At 42.5% G+C, this 21372-nt stretch overlaps 1 protein-coding gene across 2 annotated transcripts in view; it reads right to left on the reverse strand.

Moving 5' to 3' along the window:
• Nucleotides 1-21372, reverse strand: part of tbc1d12b (TBC1 domain family, member 12b) — an 81213-nt gene that overhangs the window by 10567 nt on the left and 49274 nt on the right. For both annotated transcript variants that reach the window (XM_078413735.1, XM_078413734.1), the window contains 9 exons: nt 17213-17295; nt 16215-16332; nt 16006-16112; nt 13052-13132; nt 12393-12487; nt 9939-10010; nt 7961-8089; nt 5758-5867; nt 4713-4971 (listed from right to left, as the gene is read on the reverse strand). In XM_078413735.1, the coding sequence (XP_078269861.1) occupies nt 4713-4971; nt 5758-5867; nt 7961-8089; nt 9939-10010; nt 12393-12487; nt 13052-13132; nt 16006-16112; nt 16215-16332; nt 17213-17295 (1054 nt within the window). The remainder of the gene's footprint in view (nt 1-4712; nt 4972-5757; nt 5868-7960; nt 8090-9938; nt 10011-12392; nt 12488-13051; nt 13133-16005; nt 16113-16214; nt 16333-17212; nt 17296-21372) is intronic.

Consider the following 21372-nt stretch of genomic DNA (forward strand, 5'->3'; position numbering starts at 1 on the left):
TACCACCAAAGTGGATAACCTCACACTTATCCACATTAAACTGCATCTGCCAAGCATCCGCCCACTCACACAACCTGTCCAATGCTTTTCTCGCCAGCCTGCCATTTCCCCACCCTCCTTGAACTAAATTATCCCAAATTCTGCTGCTCCCTAAGTATTGTTCTATCATCACTTGTGTTTGTTGGCTCATGTTAGCTTCCAGGTCAATACTATTTAAAAATACTTCTTGTTTTCAGATACCTCCCTTTATTTCTGCATTCTCTTTCAACTTTATCTCCACATACTTTGCTTCACCAGTGGCAGAGATGCATTTAACTTGGTAGGTCTCAAGCTTTAGAGTTCTAACTGTAAAGTTTAGTTTTTAGTTTAGAGATACAGCGCGGAAACAGGCCCGCGCCGACCAGCGATCCCCACACATTAACACTTTCCTACACCAACTAGGGCCAATTTTTATATTTACCAAGCCAATTAACCTACAAACCTGTACATCTTTGGAGTGTGGGAGGAAACCCAAGATCTTGGAGAAAACCCACGCAGGTCACAGGGACAACGTACAAACTCCGTACAGACAGCACCCGTAGTTGGGATGGAACCCGGGTCTCTGGCGCTGCATTCGCTGTAAGGCAGCAATTCTACCGCTGCACCACCGTGACCGCCCTATCTTCGAATATCGGTTCAAAGGATGAGAAAATATGACAGCATGTCAGTTTTTGCTTGAATCCACTGAAGTGCTTTCAAATGTTTCCCCACTTGTCCTGGACAACCCAAATCGAAGCAATGGCCAAGAAAGCACACCGACTCCTCTACTTCCTTAGAAGGCTTAGGAAATTTGGCATGTCCCTAACTCTCACCAACTTCTACAGATGCACCATAGAAAGCATGTTATCAGGATGCATCACAGCATGGTTTGGGTACAGCTCCACTCAAGAAATTGCAGAAAATTGTGGACGCAGCCCAGACCATTACCCAAACTCCCTTCCATTGACTCCATCAATACTTCACCACCATCAAGGCCGCCAGCATGACGAGTCTCGCCCAGGCCACTCCCTCTTCTTCTCTCAGGCGAGAGGTGCAGAAGTGTGAAAAGGCATACCTCTAGACTCAGGACAGTTTCTTTCCAGCTTCTGTCAGGCAACTGAACCTTCCTATCAACAACTAGAAAGCGGTCGTGAGCTCAGGAAGATTCTCAGACTATCTCTAATCACACTTTTCCTTGCACTAAATGATATTCCCGTTATCATATATCTGTACACTGTGGATGGCTCAATTGGAATCATGTATCGTCTTTCCGCTGACTAGTTAGCACGCGACAAAAGCTTTTCACTGTACCTCGGTACGCGTGACAATAAACTAAACGAAAAAACTATAAACTTTAAGGTTCTATATCAGATCCTAATTGCTGTAACTATGCTTTGGTTGTCAAAGAAAAATGAAAAAGAACAACTCAGACTGGACAGACAAAATCCCCAGACCTCCTTCCTCCCACTTCAAAAAAATTAGAACTTCATCATCCCTCATTAATTTAATAAAAATCGTTGAAAACATTAGCGACGCAGTGGTGCTGGTTTCTGACGGGCACGGTGATGGACGCCCCACACATCTCTGTCCTCCATACAGCCGGCCAGCTCCTCTGTTGTCTCTACATCTGCGTCTTCCATCAACGTCTTCAGCATGGTCTTGTTTGGTCGTCCCTGGTTCCATCTTCCATGGGTGGGTTCCCACAGCACAACCCTGTTTTGCTGGTATTTCTGGATGGCGGTGGCAATGACCAGCGAGCCTCATCCTTCTCCACATGATCTTCACGGTCAGTGGTCAGAACCCTCAAGTGTCCCATAACATCACTAATGCTGAGGATTCCTAGTTCACTTCTTCTTATCCCATGATATTAAATATCCTCTAAATAAATCTCTAACTGGGGTCATTCATACCACTTTTTTTTAAACTCCATTACCTGTTACAATAAAGATATATTGTATTGTATTGTATTAATGCCTTCTTCCACTGGCAATGCAATTTGTGTCGAGAATACAATAACCGTCAGCACTCACAAGGAAATAGAGAAAACTTGATAACAATGTCCATAGTCCACACAATACGTGTAATTCTAGAAATTGCCATCTGTGATTCACTATTCCTCCTCAGCTGACAAATCAAAAAATAATAAATTAACTAACACAAATTTCAATCATTTTCTGCTCTACTTTTGCTACCAAAACACATACTTTGTACTTTGCTCAATGAGGTATAATTGAATTGCTAATGGCATACTAAGCCCAAAATAATATCAAATTAGTCCAAAACACTAATTGTATTTTCCCCAGAATAAGTTTAAAATATAATGATATTAAAACAAACTTGTGCTTTTATCCCCATCCTTATTTTAGAATGTTTACATCCTGGTTTGCCTTAATCTTCAATCTGAGTGACTCCATAAATAGAACAAAAACACAGTTTCTAGAAACTCGCCCACCTGACAGAAACAGGTTTGGAAAGGGAAAATCCAAGCCACAAAACCTATTGCCGGCTGACTTCCTCTTAATTGCCTTTCAATGACCTCATTATTTGTTATTCACACAGTACCGTCACTCTTCCATTACTTCCCAACATAAACCCACTGCTGCTTATTCTCTAAACTTTCATCTTTTCCTTTTGGTTTAACCCAAAGGCTCAAAAGGTGAAACATCATTTCTAATTTTACTTTGTGACTACCGTGTTACTGGACATGTCAAAAGTATCCCAGGGTTGGTAGTACTAAAGCCTTTTTAACAGGTCAGATGTTTGAATAACACAGGCATCTGTTGATCAGACATCTAACCATGCACAATTTGCAGAGATCAGAAGGCAAAAATGTAAGACAATACATGGATTCATCTTTACTCCATGCTTTAAATCCATGCTTTTTTCAAAATAATCCGCACTAATTAAACTCCATAAGATGTCCAAGGTCAGAAAAGTTGTTCAGCACGAAGGCTAGGTTCGGCATCAACAACTTAAGTTACACCCTGTTCCAGTTTAGTTTATTATCACGTGTACCGAGGTACAGTGAAAAGCTTTTGTTGCGTGCTATCCAGTCAGCGGGGAGACAATACATGAATACAATCGAGCCATTTACAGTGTATTTAAGAGTGTGGGGCAATTGTAATGTGTGATTGTAGATCTGATTCTGTGGCGAGCACGCAAATACCTACCTGAGTTGGGTGCCATCTTGGAAGCAGGATCACCTGCAACAACTTTTGCTTTGATAACAAAAATTATCGGTGGCGCAGCGGTAGAGTTGCCGCCTTACAGCGAATGCAGCGCCAGAAACCCGGGTTCGATCCTGACTAGGTGTGCTGTCTGTACGGAGTTTTGTACGTTCTCCCCGTGACCTGTGTGGGTTTTCTCCGAGATCTTCGGTTTCCTCCCACACTCCAAAGATTTGTAGGTTAATTGGCTTGGTAAATGTGTTTTTTTTAAAGTGTCCCTAGTGGGTGTAGGATAGTGTTAATGTGTGGGTCGGCGCGGACCCTGTGGGCCGGAAGGGCCTGCTTCCACGCTGTATCTCTAAACTAAACTAAAAAATAGGGTAAAATTGTCTGGTGCTTATCAATTAATTCATTCTTTATTCATGACACATCCAGCTCTCTTTACAGCTCAGCAGGCCAGAAGTGTTTCCCAGCTTTTGCACCAGCAATCTGGCTAGTGCCAACATGGATTAACATAGCTGGCCTATTGAATACTGCGGGGAACATGTATGCCTTATGAATCTCATGAGTAAACAGTGTTGAGAATGATATTTTATTCACTTAATTTTGTGCATCTTCGTAATGTTTGTGTTCTGAGTGCATTTTGGCACGAGAAACTAAATATATCAGTCATGTCAGTCATTTGATCCTTTAACAATGTAATGAGAAACTTTTAATCAAGCAAAGTGATCTCACTCCCAGACCTCCCAGTCTTTAGTAGTAATTAAACCCAGTAATTTGAGATAGGAAATTCCTTACCTTACCTTGCATGAAATCTTGAGAAGGCCTCCAAATAATTTCAGTAGCCATTGATACAGGGTTACAGTCAGTATCAACACAAGTTACACAATCAGAACAGATGTGCAGGAAGGAACTGCAGATGCTGGTTTAAACCAAAGGTAGACACAAAAAGCTGGAGTAACTCAGTGGGTCAGACAGCATCTCTGGAGAAAAGAAATAGATGATGTTTCGGGTCATGACCTTTCTTCAGAGTCTGAAGAATAGTCTCGACCCGAAACATCACCTATTCTTTTTCTCCTGAGATGCTGCGTGACCCGCTGAGCTTTTTGTGTCTATCTGCAATCGGAAAAGTCTTATTGTCAAAAATAACGCTCAACATTTAACCCAACAGGAAATGTGTAATAGTTGGCAACAGATAAAAGCTAAAAACATGTCTATTACCTGTTGATAATCAGGAGGTTCTTATCCATGCAACAAAAGATAGCCATTTTCAAAAATCATATACAAAAGTCACACATGTAATAATTTCTTAAACTCTCAGCAAACTAAAATTTCAAAGTATTAATGCACCATGTACTTTCGAATATTTAGATGACAAGATGTTACAACTGACCTCTGATTACTTTGAGGTATAACAAGGTCTATATTGTTCTTAAACTAAAGGCATATTCCACAATATATATTTAGTGCTACTAATAGTTGTGAATGAAACACAATACTTATTCATCTACATGTGCATTTCCTCACCTGTGTCCATTTTTTGTTACTACTGTGCATTTGAACAGTAGTGATGCAAGCAAAGAGTTTTTCTGATGTGATGTCTTCAGGCAGTTTGGTAAGAAATTGAGCTATGTGAATAAAATCCATTTGCACTAAAATATCCTCATACAACTTGAGAATGCCCAGTGCTGTCCGAAAAAGAAACTCTTCCCCGTCACGACAAAAGACATCCCAGACTCGACAAGCCAGGTCCAGGGGGAGCGACTTACTATAGAGTGTAAATATCCTGCAATTAAAGAATACAACTTTTTAGTGAATTGCATCATAGTGGCTGATGTAGACATGCGGTATTAAAACAAGTAGTAATACAGTATGCACTACAGATTACAAATTATAGCCAAAACATGACCTCTGACAGGTAAAGTGAATAACATTAATTATCTTGTTACAATGACACCTATCAAGGGGTGGGATATATTAGGCAGCAAGTGAACAGTCAGTTCTTGAAGTTGATGTATTGGATGCAGGAGAAATGGGCAGGAGTAAAGACCTGAGCAACTTTGACAAGGGCCAAATTGTTATGGCCAGATGACTGGGTCAGAGCATCTCTGAAATGGCAAGGCTTGTGGGGTGCTTCCGGTCAGCAGTGGTGAGTACCTACCGACAGTGGTCCGAGGAGGGACAAACCACAAACCGGTGACAGGGTGTTGGGCGCCCAAGGCTCATCGATGTGCGAGGGCAACAAGGCTATCCCGTCCGGTCTGAACCGACAGAAGGTCGACTGTGGCACAAGTCACTGAAAATTTGAATGGTGGTCACAGGAGGAATGTGTCATAATACACAGTGCATCTCACCCTGCTGCGTATGGGGCTGCACACGGAGGACCAACAGCATATTAGGCAGGTGGTCATGTTTTGGCTCATCAGGTCATAATACTTTGGTTAATACTTTGGTACATCCTCATGCAACAAAAGTGAAATACAATGAGATTGGTTATGACGGCTATCAGTCATATCATAAAAAAACAGTGTCATAAAATGAATCTAACATAAACATTTTTTAATGCACTTACCAGTCTATAAGGTAGATATCAGGAGTCAAACTATTTTTCGTGAAGTGCTCAAAAAGCTTTGGAAGATTTTCCTCAAAAAACACTTCAAATGATGCAAAATATTTCAACATCTGAGGAAAATCAACATTTTCATGATTAAATACTATATCTAAAATGCTCCCAAGGAATGTTGGCATTGGTTTTCAAAGTAAAAGCATCAACATTTCTACTTTGACTTTGAAATCAATTACATTTAGAATAATAAGTCAACGTACCAGATAGAAAATGGCCCAAAAAGAATGCTGGCTACGAATTTCATTTGTCACAAAGTTATTTCAATAACATTTTGTAATTCCTGTGGCTAGTTCACCTCAAGAATATCTAATGGGGAAGTTGTGCAGCACACTACTGCCCAATCGTGTCATCATTAATTCTCCAGGTACTGTTAGATATATTACATTATCCAGTTTTCACAGCTATTCTTTCAAACTATGCAAATGATATTTGACCTCAGATAAATTAAAAATTTAAAACGACTATTCTTTAAAATGTGGACAACACATTCAATGCTTTTCCAAGGGAGAGCGTGACACAGTTTTGTATGTGGCATTTGTACTGAGCAAGAGCAGTGAGTCATAGGTCAACATTCCATCTACCACAAGTACAGAACAAAACCAGAAGGAGAAAAGACAAGTTGTATTGTACTTCCACGGCAAGCTTTTCTAAATATTTATGGTATGAATGCCAGATATAATAGGTTTTCCTGAATTAGTGTTCTTTCACCTTGCACGAAAAGAAGGAACATAACTTTGAGAAAGGATAAAATGTAAGTTTAATCTGGGAAAAATAAACCAATGTTGACATTGTTTCCCGATGTTGGGGGAGTCCAGAACCAGGGGCCACAGTTTACGAATAAGAGGTAGGCCATTTAGAATGGAGATGAGGATTTTTTTTTTCACTCAGAGAGTTGTGAATCTGTGGAAATCTCTGCCTCAGAAGGCAGTGGAGGCCAATTCTCTGGATGCTTTCAAGAGAGGGTTAGATAGAGCTCTAGGGGCTAGCAGAGTCAAGGGATATGGGGAGAAGGCAGGAACGGGGTACTGATTGTGGATGATCAGCCATGATCACAGTGAATGGCGGTGCTGGCTCGAAGGGCCGAATGGCCCAATCCTGCACCTGTTGTCTATTGACATAAATGGTTGTTTTTCCTATAGAAAACTGAAACAAACCCAAAACTGATGTCAAAGACCAATGTTGGGGAGTCCTCTGGTAGTATCATCACTTCTTACATCCGGAATCTTGGAATCATCCTTGATCAAACCCTCTCCTTCGACAAACACATCAAACACATCACAAAGACAGCCTTCTTCCACCTCAAAAACATTGCCCGTCTCCGTCCATCCCTCTCCTCCACAGCTGCAGAAACCCTCATCCACGCCTTCATCACCTCCCGTCTGGACTACTGCAACAGCCTCCTCTATGGCGCACCCTCAAAAATCATCAATAAACTTCAATACATTCAAAACTCCGCTGCCCGTCTACTCACACACACCTCGATCCGTGACCATATCACCCGCGTCCTTTATAAACTCCACTGGCTCCCCATCCCCCAGAGAATCCAGTACAAAATCCTCCTCATAACCTACAAAGCCCTCCATAACCTGGCCCCATCCTACCTGACCGACCTCCTCCACAGGCACACTCCCACCTGCACCCTCCGCTCTGCCGCTGCCAATCTCCTATCCCCCCACATCCGGACTAAACTCAGATCCTGGGGGGACAGGGCTTTCTCCATCGCTGCTCCCACCCTATGGAACTCACTACCCCAAACCGTTAGAGACTCCCCCACACTCACCACATTCAAAACATCGCTGAAGTCTCACCTGTTCAGTACTGCCTTCAACCACTGAAGGTCACCTCACCTTCTGTCTCCTTTCTCTGTTCATTTATTTATTTACTTATTTATCTATTTATTCATTTCCCTATGTTCTCAAAATCTCTGTAAAGCGTCTTTGAGTATATGAAAAGCGCTATATAAATAAAATGTATTATTATTATTATTATTATAAAATAAAGGGGAAATAACATTCAGAGAGTGTATTTTGGTCAAAGGACTTCAGTCATGTTTTTAAACTTCTTGCATACCAGACGGTTCACATTCCACTGGAAATTTAATCATAGTGGCGTGTAATGTGTTTCACGACTCATACTACAATGTCCTTACCATGTCATGATCCACACGGAAAAATGCCAGCTGACAGGGTTTGTTCAACAGGTTGGCAAAGGCGATGAAAGCATCGGCTTCTTCCAAATTAAGGATGAGGACAGCAGCAACGAAAGACATTCCTTGGACCTGCAGAAAATAGTACACTTATTACTGATTGCCTTGTGACTTTACACTGATGAGCCAATACATTATGACCACCCGCCTAATATGCTGTTGGTCCTCTGTGTGCCGCCAAAACAGCATTGACCCGCAGAGGCATGTACTTTACAAGACCCCTGAAGAGGCCCTGTGGTATCTGGCACCAAAACATTACCAGCAGATCCTTTAGCAGCTCCCCAGAAGCCTTGCCGTTTCAGAGATGCTCTGACCCAGTCGTCTGGCCATGACAATTTGGCCCTTGTCAAAGTCGCTCAGGTCTTTACTCCTGCTCATTTCTCCTGCATCCAACACATCAACTTCAAGAACTGACTGTTCACTTGCTGCCTAATATATCCCACCCCTTGACAGGTGCCATTGTAACAAGATTTTCAATGTTATTCACTTCACCGGTCAGCGGTCATAATGTTTTGACTGATCGGTGTATAAAATGTGACTTCTACTCAATGACATTATTCAGAATTTGAGGCAATGTCACATTTCCTCAAACACTAATCAGTTTATTATTTGGTTACCTCCAAATGCCTCGGGCAAACAGAAATGGTAATGACTATACAACATTCAATAGCAAAAAAATACTTTCTAAAAAAGGTTCAGCCTGTTAAAAGATTAAAGAACTACAGAAATATGTAATATTTATACTTTATATCAAAGGGGAAATATTTGAGATTCCCTGGAGAAGATTTTCATAACGGCACATGCGAGTTAGCTCTAGAATGCGACAGCCACTTGATATATTATAAAGCAGCTGAACAGAAACACTTAATGGAGCAGCTGATGCCTCTGAAGTAGAGGAGCTTGCACCTCTGAGGTTGAAAAGAGAGAAATAAATCAGGTAATAAGCAGCCTCGCTGGTGCACTGTCAAAATTCTAGCTGTAATAAATAAAAGACCTATAATAATCTGGCAAGTAATTAAAAAGCAGAAACCTGCAAATGGTGCAAATCTGAAAACCTCCCAGAAAATGCGAGAAACATCAAGTCCAAAAGATAATTGAGTTGTTATATTTATCAGGCACGTGAGCGAGGTAAAAAAAGAGGAAAGGAGCTGAGCGTTTGTGCATACAGCGGGGTTAAAAAAAAGGAAAATTTTGAAAATGTACACACAAAATTACCAGTTTCAAGCTATGGGGATAGATGTGCTGGCTCCAGCTGGGTTGGAGTTCCAGAGCCCCAACCGCAGGTTGCAAATTCAACCCACTGATCGGCCGTGGAAGTCCCATTGAGGTCAACATTGGCTGCCTTGCCCAGCCTAGGTGTTACATTTTCGGGGAGACTTCCAGATTTTAAGTGGGCTCTCGTAATTTTGTCCAGATTTCAATGATTAGCCACTATTTCTCGCGGAACCACTAGCGACCTCTAGCGGAACCCTAGTGTTCCGGGGAACCCCGGTTGAGAAACGCTGCTATACATCGTTTATTTTCTTTTTTTCCCTTTCTTTTTTTCGATCCGATTTCTCCATTGGTAAACTCGATTTTGGCAAAGTGAAAAACGCGGAAATCATGCAAAAATCACGGAAAATGGATTTTAAAAACGTGGAAATCCGCAGAAAATTCACATGCCTGACTTATTGTATTTCTCATTCCATATGCACTCTGAACTGCTGAGTATGTCTAGAATTCTGTGTTTATGTTTACCACATGGCACAAAAGTTTCTAAAATAAATGGACCAAAGACCTGAAATGTTCAATGGGACCGAATTCTGATATTACAAAGCTCCGTGCTGTACTCACGATATAAAATAAATATGTACACCAATACCATCATGAGAAATTTTAACACAACATAAAAGTTCATTTTGAGACAACATAAAATACTTACATATCCAACATCGGGCCTGTAGCAGGTGTATGCCCCAAGAACACTGTGAAGAAGGTCATGATATGGTCCACCCTTCAAAATTAACATATGACTGTCAGATCTATTAATATGAATAGCAGAAAAGCAAATGAACAATTCCTTTCTCAATATAGGGCCATGGTAAGACCACATCTGGAGTATTGTGTGCAGTTTTGGTCTCCTAATTTGAGGAAGGACATCCTTGTAATTGAGGCAGTGCAGCTTAGGTTCACGAGATTGATTACTGGGATGGCGGGACTGTAATATGAGGAAAGATTGAAAAGACCAGCCTTGTATTCACTGGAATTTAGAAGGATGAGAAGGGATCCTAAAGAGACATATAAAATTATAAAAGGACTGGACAAGCTAGATGCAGGAAAAATGTTCCCAATGTTGGGCGAGTCCAGAACCAGGGGCCAGTCTTAGAATAAAGGGGAGGCCATTTAAAACTGAGGTGAGAAAAAACGTTTTCACCCAGAGCGTTGTGAATTTGTGGAATTCTCTGCCACAGAGGGCAGTGGAAGCCAAATCACTGGATGGATTTAAGAGAGAGTTATTAGAGCTCTACGGGCCAGTGGAATCAAGGGATATGGGCAGAAGGCAGGCACGGGGTATTGATTGGGGACGATCAGCCATGATCACAATGAATGGCGGTGCTGGCTCAAAGGGCTGAATGGCCTCCTCCTGCACCTATTTTCTATGTTTCTATGTAATTTTTCCTCCTCGACCATAATCTCACTTTCAACTGTTCTTCCTATATCACCCCACCCTCACTGATATTAGTGCTTGAACTAAATAACTCAAATTGCTCTCTTGATTTCACCTACATACCCAAAATTTATTTCTTAAATATGTTGAAAAATCCAGAAAAAATCCAGCCTAATAACTGGATAAAACACAGCAAATCTGAAGGCAATGATTCGACCAACACAAACCTTCAATGATATTGAGTAGGTGATTGGGTTTTGCCCAGGACGGTGGCGCAGCGGTAGAGCTACTGCCTTAGTGCCAGAGACCCGGGTTCGATCCTGACTACGGATGCTGTCTGTATGGAGTTTGCACGTTCTCCCCGTGACCTGCGTGGGTTTTCTCCGAGATCTTCTGCTTCCTCGCACACTCCAAAGATGCACAGGTTTGTAGGTTAATTAGCTTGGTATAAATGTAAATTATACAATGTAAATTGTCCTAGTGTGTGTGTATAGGATAGTGTTATTGTGCGGGGATCGCTGGTTGGTGTGGAGCCGGTAGGCCGAAGGGCCTGTTCCTGCACTGTATCTCCAAAAACGAAAAAACAGAGTCTCACATAGAAAATACACTTGCAGAAAATTGATGGATCAAATAATTCATTTCAGTGCTGAGATAAGTCATTGATGCTACATTTGGACTTTCAATAGGGAGATAAATTTCATAAATTATTTGTTGAATTCACCATTGTTAATCATCTTTTTAAAAGTAGGTTAACTTTGCCATTTTATATTTCAGCAGAAATGCACCCTGCTTAAAATTTGACAATACCAATACAATAAGATTTATTTAAAAGAGTTTAAATCAATATTGTTTTAGTGAAGTATCTGAATGAACCAAATGAACAGGGAGGTATTTCACTCTCATTTACCAAGGGAAAGGAATGTATAATTGCTAGTCTTGTACCATAAATAGGGAAAAATGTAGTCTAAATTACAGAAACTTATTATTTTTAAAATATTACACAGATGGTGGTTAAGCATACTCTAAAGACAGAGGTTTAAGGAGACATTGTTTAAAAACGATATAATCTGGTTGTTTAAAACATGCCAAATGTATTACTGACTAAATGTTCTAGTACTTCCTCTGAGGAATTCTCTTAATGCATTCGCAGACATAATTAAATCATTATCTGTAAATTCCATTGAACTTTTCTCAATGTACCAACTCTCCTAATTTTAACCTCTTTATGCATCAAAGGTAGGTCATAATAGTTACAAAAGTAGGCATTAAAGTGCCATTTCTCCTTGGTTTCATTTAAAATAAACTAAATTTAACAAAACAAATTCCTGTTCAAGTAATATGTTAGTTACCTTTGAATGCATTCCTTCAGATTTACTTATCTCAAAATATTTTGTTCTTATTATTCAATTTTTTGGGGACTAAATTTGACTACTGAGTTTGACTAAAGGCTTAGAGGGATATGAACCAAACTTGGGCAGGTGGGATTCGTGTAGATGGGACAGCATGGTCAAATAGGGCTGAAGGACCATGCTGTATAATTCTATCACTCTATGACTAAGTTGTTTCAAAATTCAAGTCAACGTGGCTTCACATCGTGCATCTAGCTCATCCCTATTGCTCAGTAAACCAAATATTTTCAGTCAGTTGCCACATTCTATAAACAAGCATGCAATATTTCTGACTTAAAATTGTATGTTATTAATTAAACTTTTAGGTTAAATCTCAAACCTTCTGGAAAATGAAGAAAGATGGGAATGTACGGGAAATATCCAGCTTTATCAATTCAAGACTTGCTTCCCTGTCAGCTCCTGATGCTCCAGGTTCTAGAAATAAATGACCGTAAAAGTATGACTGAAAATGAAATGTGGAAAGTGCATCTTCATTGTCGCTTTCGAAAGCAAAATAAAACCTACCGATACAGGAAACCAGAAAGATAAGTAGAAAAATCTGGAGATGCTAACCAGTTCTTGCAGCATCTGTGGGGATAGAGACGTATGATTTCTCCACAAATGCCTCCTGACCTGATAAACATCTCCATCATTTTCAGTTCATTCCACACTTGGCTGAATAGACAATGGATGCTTTTCACAATCCAATTTGTTAAGAGCGTGAGCGTGAGGGGACTATGCATATTAGTCTACTGGTACATTAACCAAAGAATGATTGTTGCATTTTTAAGGTGGCAAATGCTAAATTGGGGGGGAGGGGAGGAGTAGAATGGGTAAGTAGAGAAAGAGTAAGTTATAAATATCAGAGAAGCAGAATCGCTAGTTTAGCATGGAGCAGAGGTATAAAAACAGACGTGTAACACAAGGCGCCAGTGAATGCTTTTCTGCATTGATGGTTTACTGATTTGCCCAAATGGGGCGCTTAAAATCCAAATTTACCTTCAGTCTCATTCTCAGATCCAACCTCACTGAAGTTTTTCCATCGCTCCTTAGCTCTGGACAGGAAGATTTCATAAAGCTCTGTCAGATGAAAACAATATTAAAAAATGAAGGCAATTTCAAAATAAGTTGATTTCTACCAGTTTCATTCGAGTCCATTTGAGCTACGTGACAATCCAGTTCCCACGGCAGGGTGTGCGACCGTGACCCAGAATGGTTAGCTCTCTCCTTGGGCAACACAGCATTCCCATCAGCAGCATTAACCAAGCCACAAACTGAATCTCGTCTGAAGAATATGTGACTTCAAATTCATAGCAGATTTGTTTAGTTTAGAGATACAGCGTGGAAACTGGCCCTTCGGCCCACCGGGTCCGCACCGACCACCGATCCCCGCACATAAACACCACTAGGTGACAATTTTTACATTTACCAAGCCAATTAACCTACAAACCTGCACGTCTTTGGAGTGTGGGAGGAAACTGAAGATCTCGGAGAAAACCTACGCAAGTCACGGGGAGAACGTACAAACTCCGTACAGACAGTACCCGTCACCCGTAGTCGGGATGGCGCTGCATTCACTGTAAGGCAGCAACTCTACTGCTGTGTCACCGTGACCACCCTTTTTGCTCGCCACTTTTGATTGAAAGATTGATTATGTTGAGGAAATTGTAAGTTCACTCCCAGGCCTAGTTCAATGTGAAGGAATCCAAACACTTAACTGCACCCAATTCTTCCATTCACTCTTGGAAAGTTTCATCAAGAATAGATGTTGTCATAGGGTCATACAGCATGGAAATAGGCCCTTGGGCCCACTTCGGCCGGCCGTGCTGACAAAGATGCCCCATCTACACTAGTCACACCTGCTGTGTTTGGCTTGTATCCCTTTTAACCATCTTTGCCCATGAACCTGTCCAAATGTCATTTAAAATGTTGTTATAGTACCTGCCTCAACTACCTCCTCTGGCAACTCATTCCATACCCAGCCCTCTCTGTGTGAAAACGTTGCCGCTCAGGTTCCTATTAAAACTTTTCCCTCCCACCTCAAACCTATGAGCCTTGTTCTTGATTCCCCTACTCTGGGTATAAGACTGTACATTCACCCCTATGCACCAATCAGTCAAAACATTTTGACCCAAAGAGCCAAAACATTAAGACCACCTGCCTAATATGCTGTTGGTCCTCCGTGTGCAGCCCCATACGCAGCAGGGTGCGATGCACTGTGTATTGTGACACATTCCTCCCGTGACCACCATTAACATTTTCTGTGACTTGTGCCACAGTAGACCTTCTGTCGGTTCGGACCAGACGGGATAGCCTTCGTTGCCCTCGCGCATCGCTGAGCCTTGGGTGCCCAACACCCTGTCGCCGGTTTGTGGTTTGTCCCTCCTCGGACCAGTCGGTAGGTACTCACCACTGCTGACCGGGAGCACCCCACAAGCCTTGCTGTTTCAGAGATGCTCTGACCCAGTCCTCTGGCCATAACAATTTGGCCCTTGTCAAAATCGCTCAGGTCTTTACTCCTGCCCATTTCTCGTGCATCCAACACAACAACTTCAAGAACTGACTGTTCACTTGCTGCCTAATATATCCCATCCCTTGACAGGTGCCATTGTAACAAGATAATCAATGTGATTCATTTTACATGTCAGTGGTCATAATGTTTTGGCTGATCAGTGTACATTCCCCTGATGATCCCATATACCTGTAAAAGATCATCCCTCATCCCCTGCACTTAAAGGAATATAGTCTGAGCTTGGCGACCTATAGCCCAGACCCTCAAGCTAGAGTCGGGCAAGCAAGGACTATATTCCTTGCTTCGGCCCTCTAGTCCTGGCAACATCCTCAAGTGTATCTGCCTGGTTTCCAGCTTAACAACATCCTTCCTATAGCAGGGCGACCAAAACTGAACACAAACCCCAAATGTGGCCTCACCTATTTGTAGCCCAATTTTATACGTTCTTATCGAAACGTATAAGATTATTAAGGGGTTGGACACATTAGAGGCAGGAAACATGTTCCCAATGTTGGGGGAGTCCAGAACAAGGGGCCACAGTTTAAGAATAAGGGGTAGGCCATTTAGAACTGAGATGAGGAAAAACTTTTCAGTCAGAGAGTTGTGAATCTGTGGTATTTTCTGCCTCAGAAGGCAGCGGAGGCCAATTCTCTGAATGCATTCAAGAGAGAGCTAGATAGAGCTCTTAACGATAGCGGAGTCAGGGGGTATGGGGAGAAGGCAGGAACGGGGTACTGATTGAGGATGATCAGCCATGATCACATTGAATGGCGGTGCTGGCTCGAAGGGCCGAATGACCTCCTCCTGCACCTATTGTCTATTGAAACATAATATCCCAACTTCTGTACTCATGACCCTGACTGATGAAGATTAATAAACCGAAAGCTTCCTTGACCACACTATCGACCTGTGATGCCACTTTCATTGATGATCCCTCTGCTCTACAACACTCCCCGGGGCCCTGCCATTAACTGTGAAGGTCCTGCCCTGGTTTGACTTCCCAAAATTCAACACCTCGCAGTTGTCTGCATTAAACTCTATTAACAGTTTCACTGCCCACTTACCAGCTGTAATATTAATAAGAATGGAACAAGATAAAAGATTATCAGAATAGGGACACTTCAGTTATCCACTGATAAAATAGTTCATTAAATTAATAAATTCACCACGAACAAATCCATTCAGAAAGTTCCACAAAGAAATTCCATTGCCTTATCTTTTTTCCTATGAAGCTCAACTCCCCAATTTGCTGGAATGAGGGCAAAAACGTCAGTTAGACCACCGTAGTCACACAGGCCAACTCACTACCAATGTCACCAGCCAAGTTCATGCAAGCACAAATGCAACTAAATACAGTCAGAGGTATTTGTTAGAATTCTTCTAAAGCAGAACATTTTCCCTTTATGTCTCAAGAGGACAAGCAGAAATACAGCATACGTACCATGAGTGATATTTAGTTCATTGCCGACTGCCAAACTCCACACTTTCCCTCGAACACTCGGGGGAATACCCTGCCACCACAGTTCCCGCACCTTCCGTGTATTTCGACTAAGTATATAGAGAAACAAAAAGAAAAAGATATGTAACTATCACAATTTAAAGCTAATTATTGTTTGAGTGAACCATCAGCTTGACAGATGCTAGACTTACATAGTCTCCCAGTTGGGAAGAATATCTGTGTTCCAAATTATCATGGCATGAGCAATATTTTCTTCCTGCCGAAATCGCTCCTTCATTATTTTTTTCCTTCTCTGTGCTTCTTTTACCTCTAATCAAGATTCCAAAAATATATTTCAGTTACAGTTCACAAGCTACAAATGACCAGCAATCAAACCTGCCTGGATTCATATTTTTGAGGTGACAGACAAGTAATTTATTTTCAGAACTTTGACAATTGCTTCCAAGGTCACCCAAGATAGAAATATAGCTCCTGCCCTTGAAAGGCTCCTCCCACATTTTACCTTCTCCTCACCCCTACCACCACTCACACCAACCCTGCCTCCCAATAAAACTTTAATTTCGTATCCCAGAACTTGCTGGTGAAACTCAATTTGTGATATTGTATATTTATTTGTTCGTTACAATAATTTTAGTTTAGTTTAGAGATACAGCGTGGACCAGGCCCTTCGGCCCGCTGGGTCCGCGCCGACCAGCGATCCCCGCACATTAACACTATCCTACACCCACTAGGGACAATTTTTACATTTACCAAGCCAATTAACCTACAAACCTGTACGTCTTTGGAGTGTGGGAGGAAACCGAAGATCTCGGAGAAAACCCACGCAGGTCACGGGGAGAACGTACAAACTCCGTACAGACAGCGCCCGCAGTCAGGATCGAACTCGGGTCTCTGGCGCTGCATTCGCTGTAAGGCAGCAACTCTACCGCTGTGCCACTGTGACCGCCCTATGTTAATAATAGTTAACAAAGTGTAGCCAAACTTATTGATTGTAAAAAAGACTAGTTAGAAATCTCACGGCAAAAAAATATACAAAATAGGTTAATTTTCAGCACAAGAACAGTTCTCCCAAAACATTTAGTTTGAAGAACAAGGGATAAATCTCACTATTTCACAAATACCAGTACATGCAGTGTTATACAAAAATAAGGTAACTAAAGTTACAAAATAAGGTAACTAACTGGAGCACCTCGTTTCTTTGCTTCTGCCACCATTTCATCATATTCGTGTCTGTGCCTTTGAGCTTCCTCAGCCGATTTAGCAGGTAAGTGCCTGTAAAAAGATGGTATTATTGTAAATATGGGTGTGAAAGCTTCATTATTGAATTGTAAAATCAAAACACAGAAAGACGATCAATTTTGCCATTTATGTGTGCTAAAATACCTTCAAAATTATGTTTGCATAGTTTCTGCTAATAGAAATCTACCCAAGAAAAGTACCAACTGGCATTTGGATCCATGTAATCATGTTAAACAAACATATTTATTGAATATTGAATTACTGAGTTCCCCCAGCTCCGCACAGCCTGGTTTTACACAACTGCCCTGGCAGACCCATTGTTTCTGCCTGCTACTGCCCTCCCAACCCATGTCCAAGACACCTCACATGCCCTTAGTCTCTTCAATGACTTCCATTTTCCAGGTCCACGTTTCCTCATCTTTACTGTGGACGTTCAGTCACTCTACACCTCCAACCCCACCAGGAAAGCCTTAAAGCCCTCCGTTTCTTCCTCCACCGCAGAACCAGCCGATTTCCCTCTACCAACACTCTCCTCCATCTAGTGGAGCTGGCCCTCGTCCTTAATACCTTCTCCTTTGACTTATCTCACTTCCTCAAAAAAAAGGTGTGGCTATGGGCACCCGCATGTGCTCCAGTTATGCCTGCCTCTTTGTGGGGTACATTGAACAATCCCTGTTCCAGACATACACTGGCCCTATCCCCAAACTCTATCTCCATTACATTGACGACTGCATCGCTGCTACCTCCTGCCCCATGCAGAGCTCATGAACTTTAATAACTTCACTACTAATTTCCATCCTGCTATCAAATTTACTTGGACCATCTCCGACACCTCCCTCCCCTTTCTAGATTTCACAGTCTCCATCAAAGGAAATAGACTATCGACTTTCATCTATTATAAACCTACCGACACCCACAACTATCTCGACTACACTTCTTCCCACCCTGCCTCTTGCAAAGACTCTATCCCCTACTCCCAATTTCTTCGTCTATGCCGCATCTGCGCCCAGGATGAGGTGTTCTATACCAGGACATTCTTTAAGGAACGGAATCCATCATAGATGAGGCCCTCGCATGTATCCTCAGAACCCTGCAGCTCCGCTCTTGCTCCCCCCTCCCCCCCCAGTCGCACCAGGGATAGATTCTCCCTAGTCCTCTCCTTTCACCCCACCAGCCATCGCATACAGTGAATAATCCTTCAACATTTTCGCCACCTCCAAAGAGTGACCACTAGTCACATCTTCCCATCTCCACCCCTTTCCGTTTTCCGCAGAGACCATTCCCTCTGCAACTCCCTGGTTAACTCATCCCTTCCCACCCAACCCACCGCCTCCTCAGGTACCTTCCCCTGCAATTGTAGGAGATGAAACACCAGTCCCTATACTTCCTCCTTCGACTCTGTCCAAGGACGCTGACAGTCCTTTCAGGTGAGGCCAAGGTTCACTTGCACCTCCTCCAACCGCATCTACTTTATCCATATCAGCGAGATAAAGCGCAGACTGGGCGATCATTTCTCTGAACACATTCGCTCAGTGCGCCTTTGCCTTCTGCAATCTCCCGGCTGCCAAACACTTTAACTACCTTTCTCATTCCCACACTGACGTTTTTGTCTTGGACCTCCTCCATTGACAAATGCAATTTGGAGGAACAGCACCACATATTTTGCTTGGGCAGCTTGCAACCTTAGCAGTGTGAATATTGCTTTCTTACCTTCAAGTAACCCTTGCATCCCCTCTCTCTTCGTCCCTTGCCCACCCTAGTCATTGTACCATTTCATTGTCATCCTGTAGTTCCATTGTCTGGATAACTCATTATCACCTACTCCACAGCCAACAATGGAGCACCACCTTTCCTTGATCGTTGCTTTTTGCACATCTTTCACTCATTTGTTCTATTTACCGTCAGCCATGATCACATTGAATGGCGGTGCTGGCTCAAAGGGCCGAATGGACTCCTCCTGCACTTATTGTCTATATCTGTCATTTCCCTTTCCCCTGACTCACTCTGAAGAAGGGTCTCGACCCAAAACATCACCTATTACTTTTCTCCAGAGATGCTGCCTAACCCGCTGAGTTACTCCAGCTTTTTGGGTCTATCTTCGGTGTAAACCAGCATTTGCAGTTCCTTCCTACACAATTATTGAATTAGAGGTTTTTTTTAAATCCAGGGAACACAGTAGAAATGGAAAAGAGTTTTTAAAAGTACACATACAACGATCAGCTAAAACATTATGACCACTGACAGGTGAAGTGAATAACATTGATTATCTTGTTACAATGGCACCTGTCAAGGGGTGGGATATATTAGGCAGCAAGTGAACAGTCAGTTCTTGAAATGGGCAGGGAGTGAAGACCTGAGCGACTTTGACAAGGGCCAAATTGTTATGGCCAGACGACTGGGTCAGAGCATCTCTGAAACGGCAAGGCTTGTGGGGTGCACCCGGTCAGCAGTGGTGAGTACCGACCGACAGTGGTCCGAGGAGGGACAAATCACAAACCGGCGACAGGGTGTTGGGCGCCCAAGGCTCATCGATGCGCGAGGGCAACGAAGGCTATCCCGTCTGGTCCGAACCGACAGAAGGTCTACTGTGGTACAAGTCACAGAAAATGTTAATGGTGGTCACGGGAGGAATGTGTCACAATACACAGTGCATCGCACCCTGCTGCGTATGGGGCTGCACGCGGAGGACCAACGGCATATTAGGCAGGTGGTCATAATGTTTTGGCTGATGGGTGTACTTCACCCCAGGTACACATAACCTATGACTGAATAGTGATGGAGGCTACTATACGCTTAGGATGGAAATACTCAGAAAACAAGGCTACCTGCAAACCGTTGCCATTCATTCCCTTCAGGTAGCTCCCCAGTTACTCTTCCCACTAACACCTGTTCTATAAGAACATCTGGTACCAGCAGCCTGAATCTATGGGCTGGCATAGACTCCTTAATTGTCGGCACGGGGCGGTCATGGTGGCACAGCGGTAGAGTTGCTGCTCACAGCGAAAGCAGCGCCGGAGACCCGGGTTCCATCCCGACTACGGGTGCTGTCTGTACGGAGTTTGTACGTTCTCCCCGTGACCTGCGTGGGTTTTCTCCGAGATCTTCGGTTTCCTCCCACACTCCAAAGGCGTACAGGTGTGTAGGTTAATTGGCTTGGTAACTGTAATAATTGTCTCTAGTGGGTGTAGGATAGTGTTAATGTGCGGGGATCGCTGGTCGGCGTGGACCCGGTGGGCCGAAGGACCTGTTTCTGCGCTGTGTGTCTAAATTAAACTACCTTCCTTCCATGTTATTTTTAAGCTTACCAATATATAGGCAGTTTGAGAATAAAGCTCATCAAGGTTTGTTTCAAGGTAATTAGGGATAGGCAATAAATGTTAACCATTCCGGATTGTTCCAGATTCACACCATTTCTCCTTCAACTAATTTTCCTTTCAGCCCATGGGAGGGATATGGATCATGTGCAGGCAGAGGAGTTGGATGGACAAAGGCCAGAGATTAAAAGACAAATAATGTCAGACAAGGACAGAAGTGGTGTGAATTATGCAGCCAGCGGAATTTTTTTTGGTAGACCAGCATCTGCAGTACTTTGAATCTCAAATTATTTTCAATTAGAGTTTACAGAAGCAAAAATATTGTGGGAAGTATTAAACATGATATATAAAAGTTCCAGCAAGTTCATTTATACCTCAATCTCGTCTGCCTTCATTTAAAGCATTCTGTTCCACTGTTTTCAAATACACAGGACTTGATGTTAAAATCCAAAGTGCCAAATGTCAACTTGCTCCCGGTGTCTTTAATTTCTGTTTAGACTCTCTATGAAAGTAATCGAATATTGTTTTTGAGTTTCTTCCCGATGACATGTGGAGACTAGAAAAGAACATCACCAAGAATGTGGATCTCAAGTAAGGCAGACGCAGCAACAAGGCTGTTTTGTCTTCTTACATAACCATAACATAACTATGGCTAAAGTGAGGCAATAACACTTCACTGAGCTACTTTTTCCCATGCAATATAATTTATGCAAACATGCAAGTGGGATTCCTCCTGGCAGCGAGCGGTGGGGCCGGGAACGTTCCCGGAGAGCAGCGCGGCCAGGAGCGTCCCAGG

The sequence above is a fragment of the Rhinoraja longicauda genome, chromosome 16, assembly GCF_053455715.1.
Source record: "Rhinoraja longicauda isolate Sanriku21f chromosome 16, sRhiLon1.1, whole genome shotgun sequence".
Lineage (NCBI taxonomy): Eukaryota > Metazoa > Chordata > Chondrichthyes > Rajiformes > Arhynchobatidae > Rhinoraja > Rhinoraja longicauda.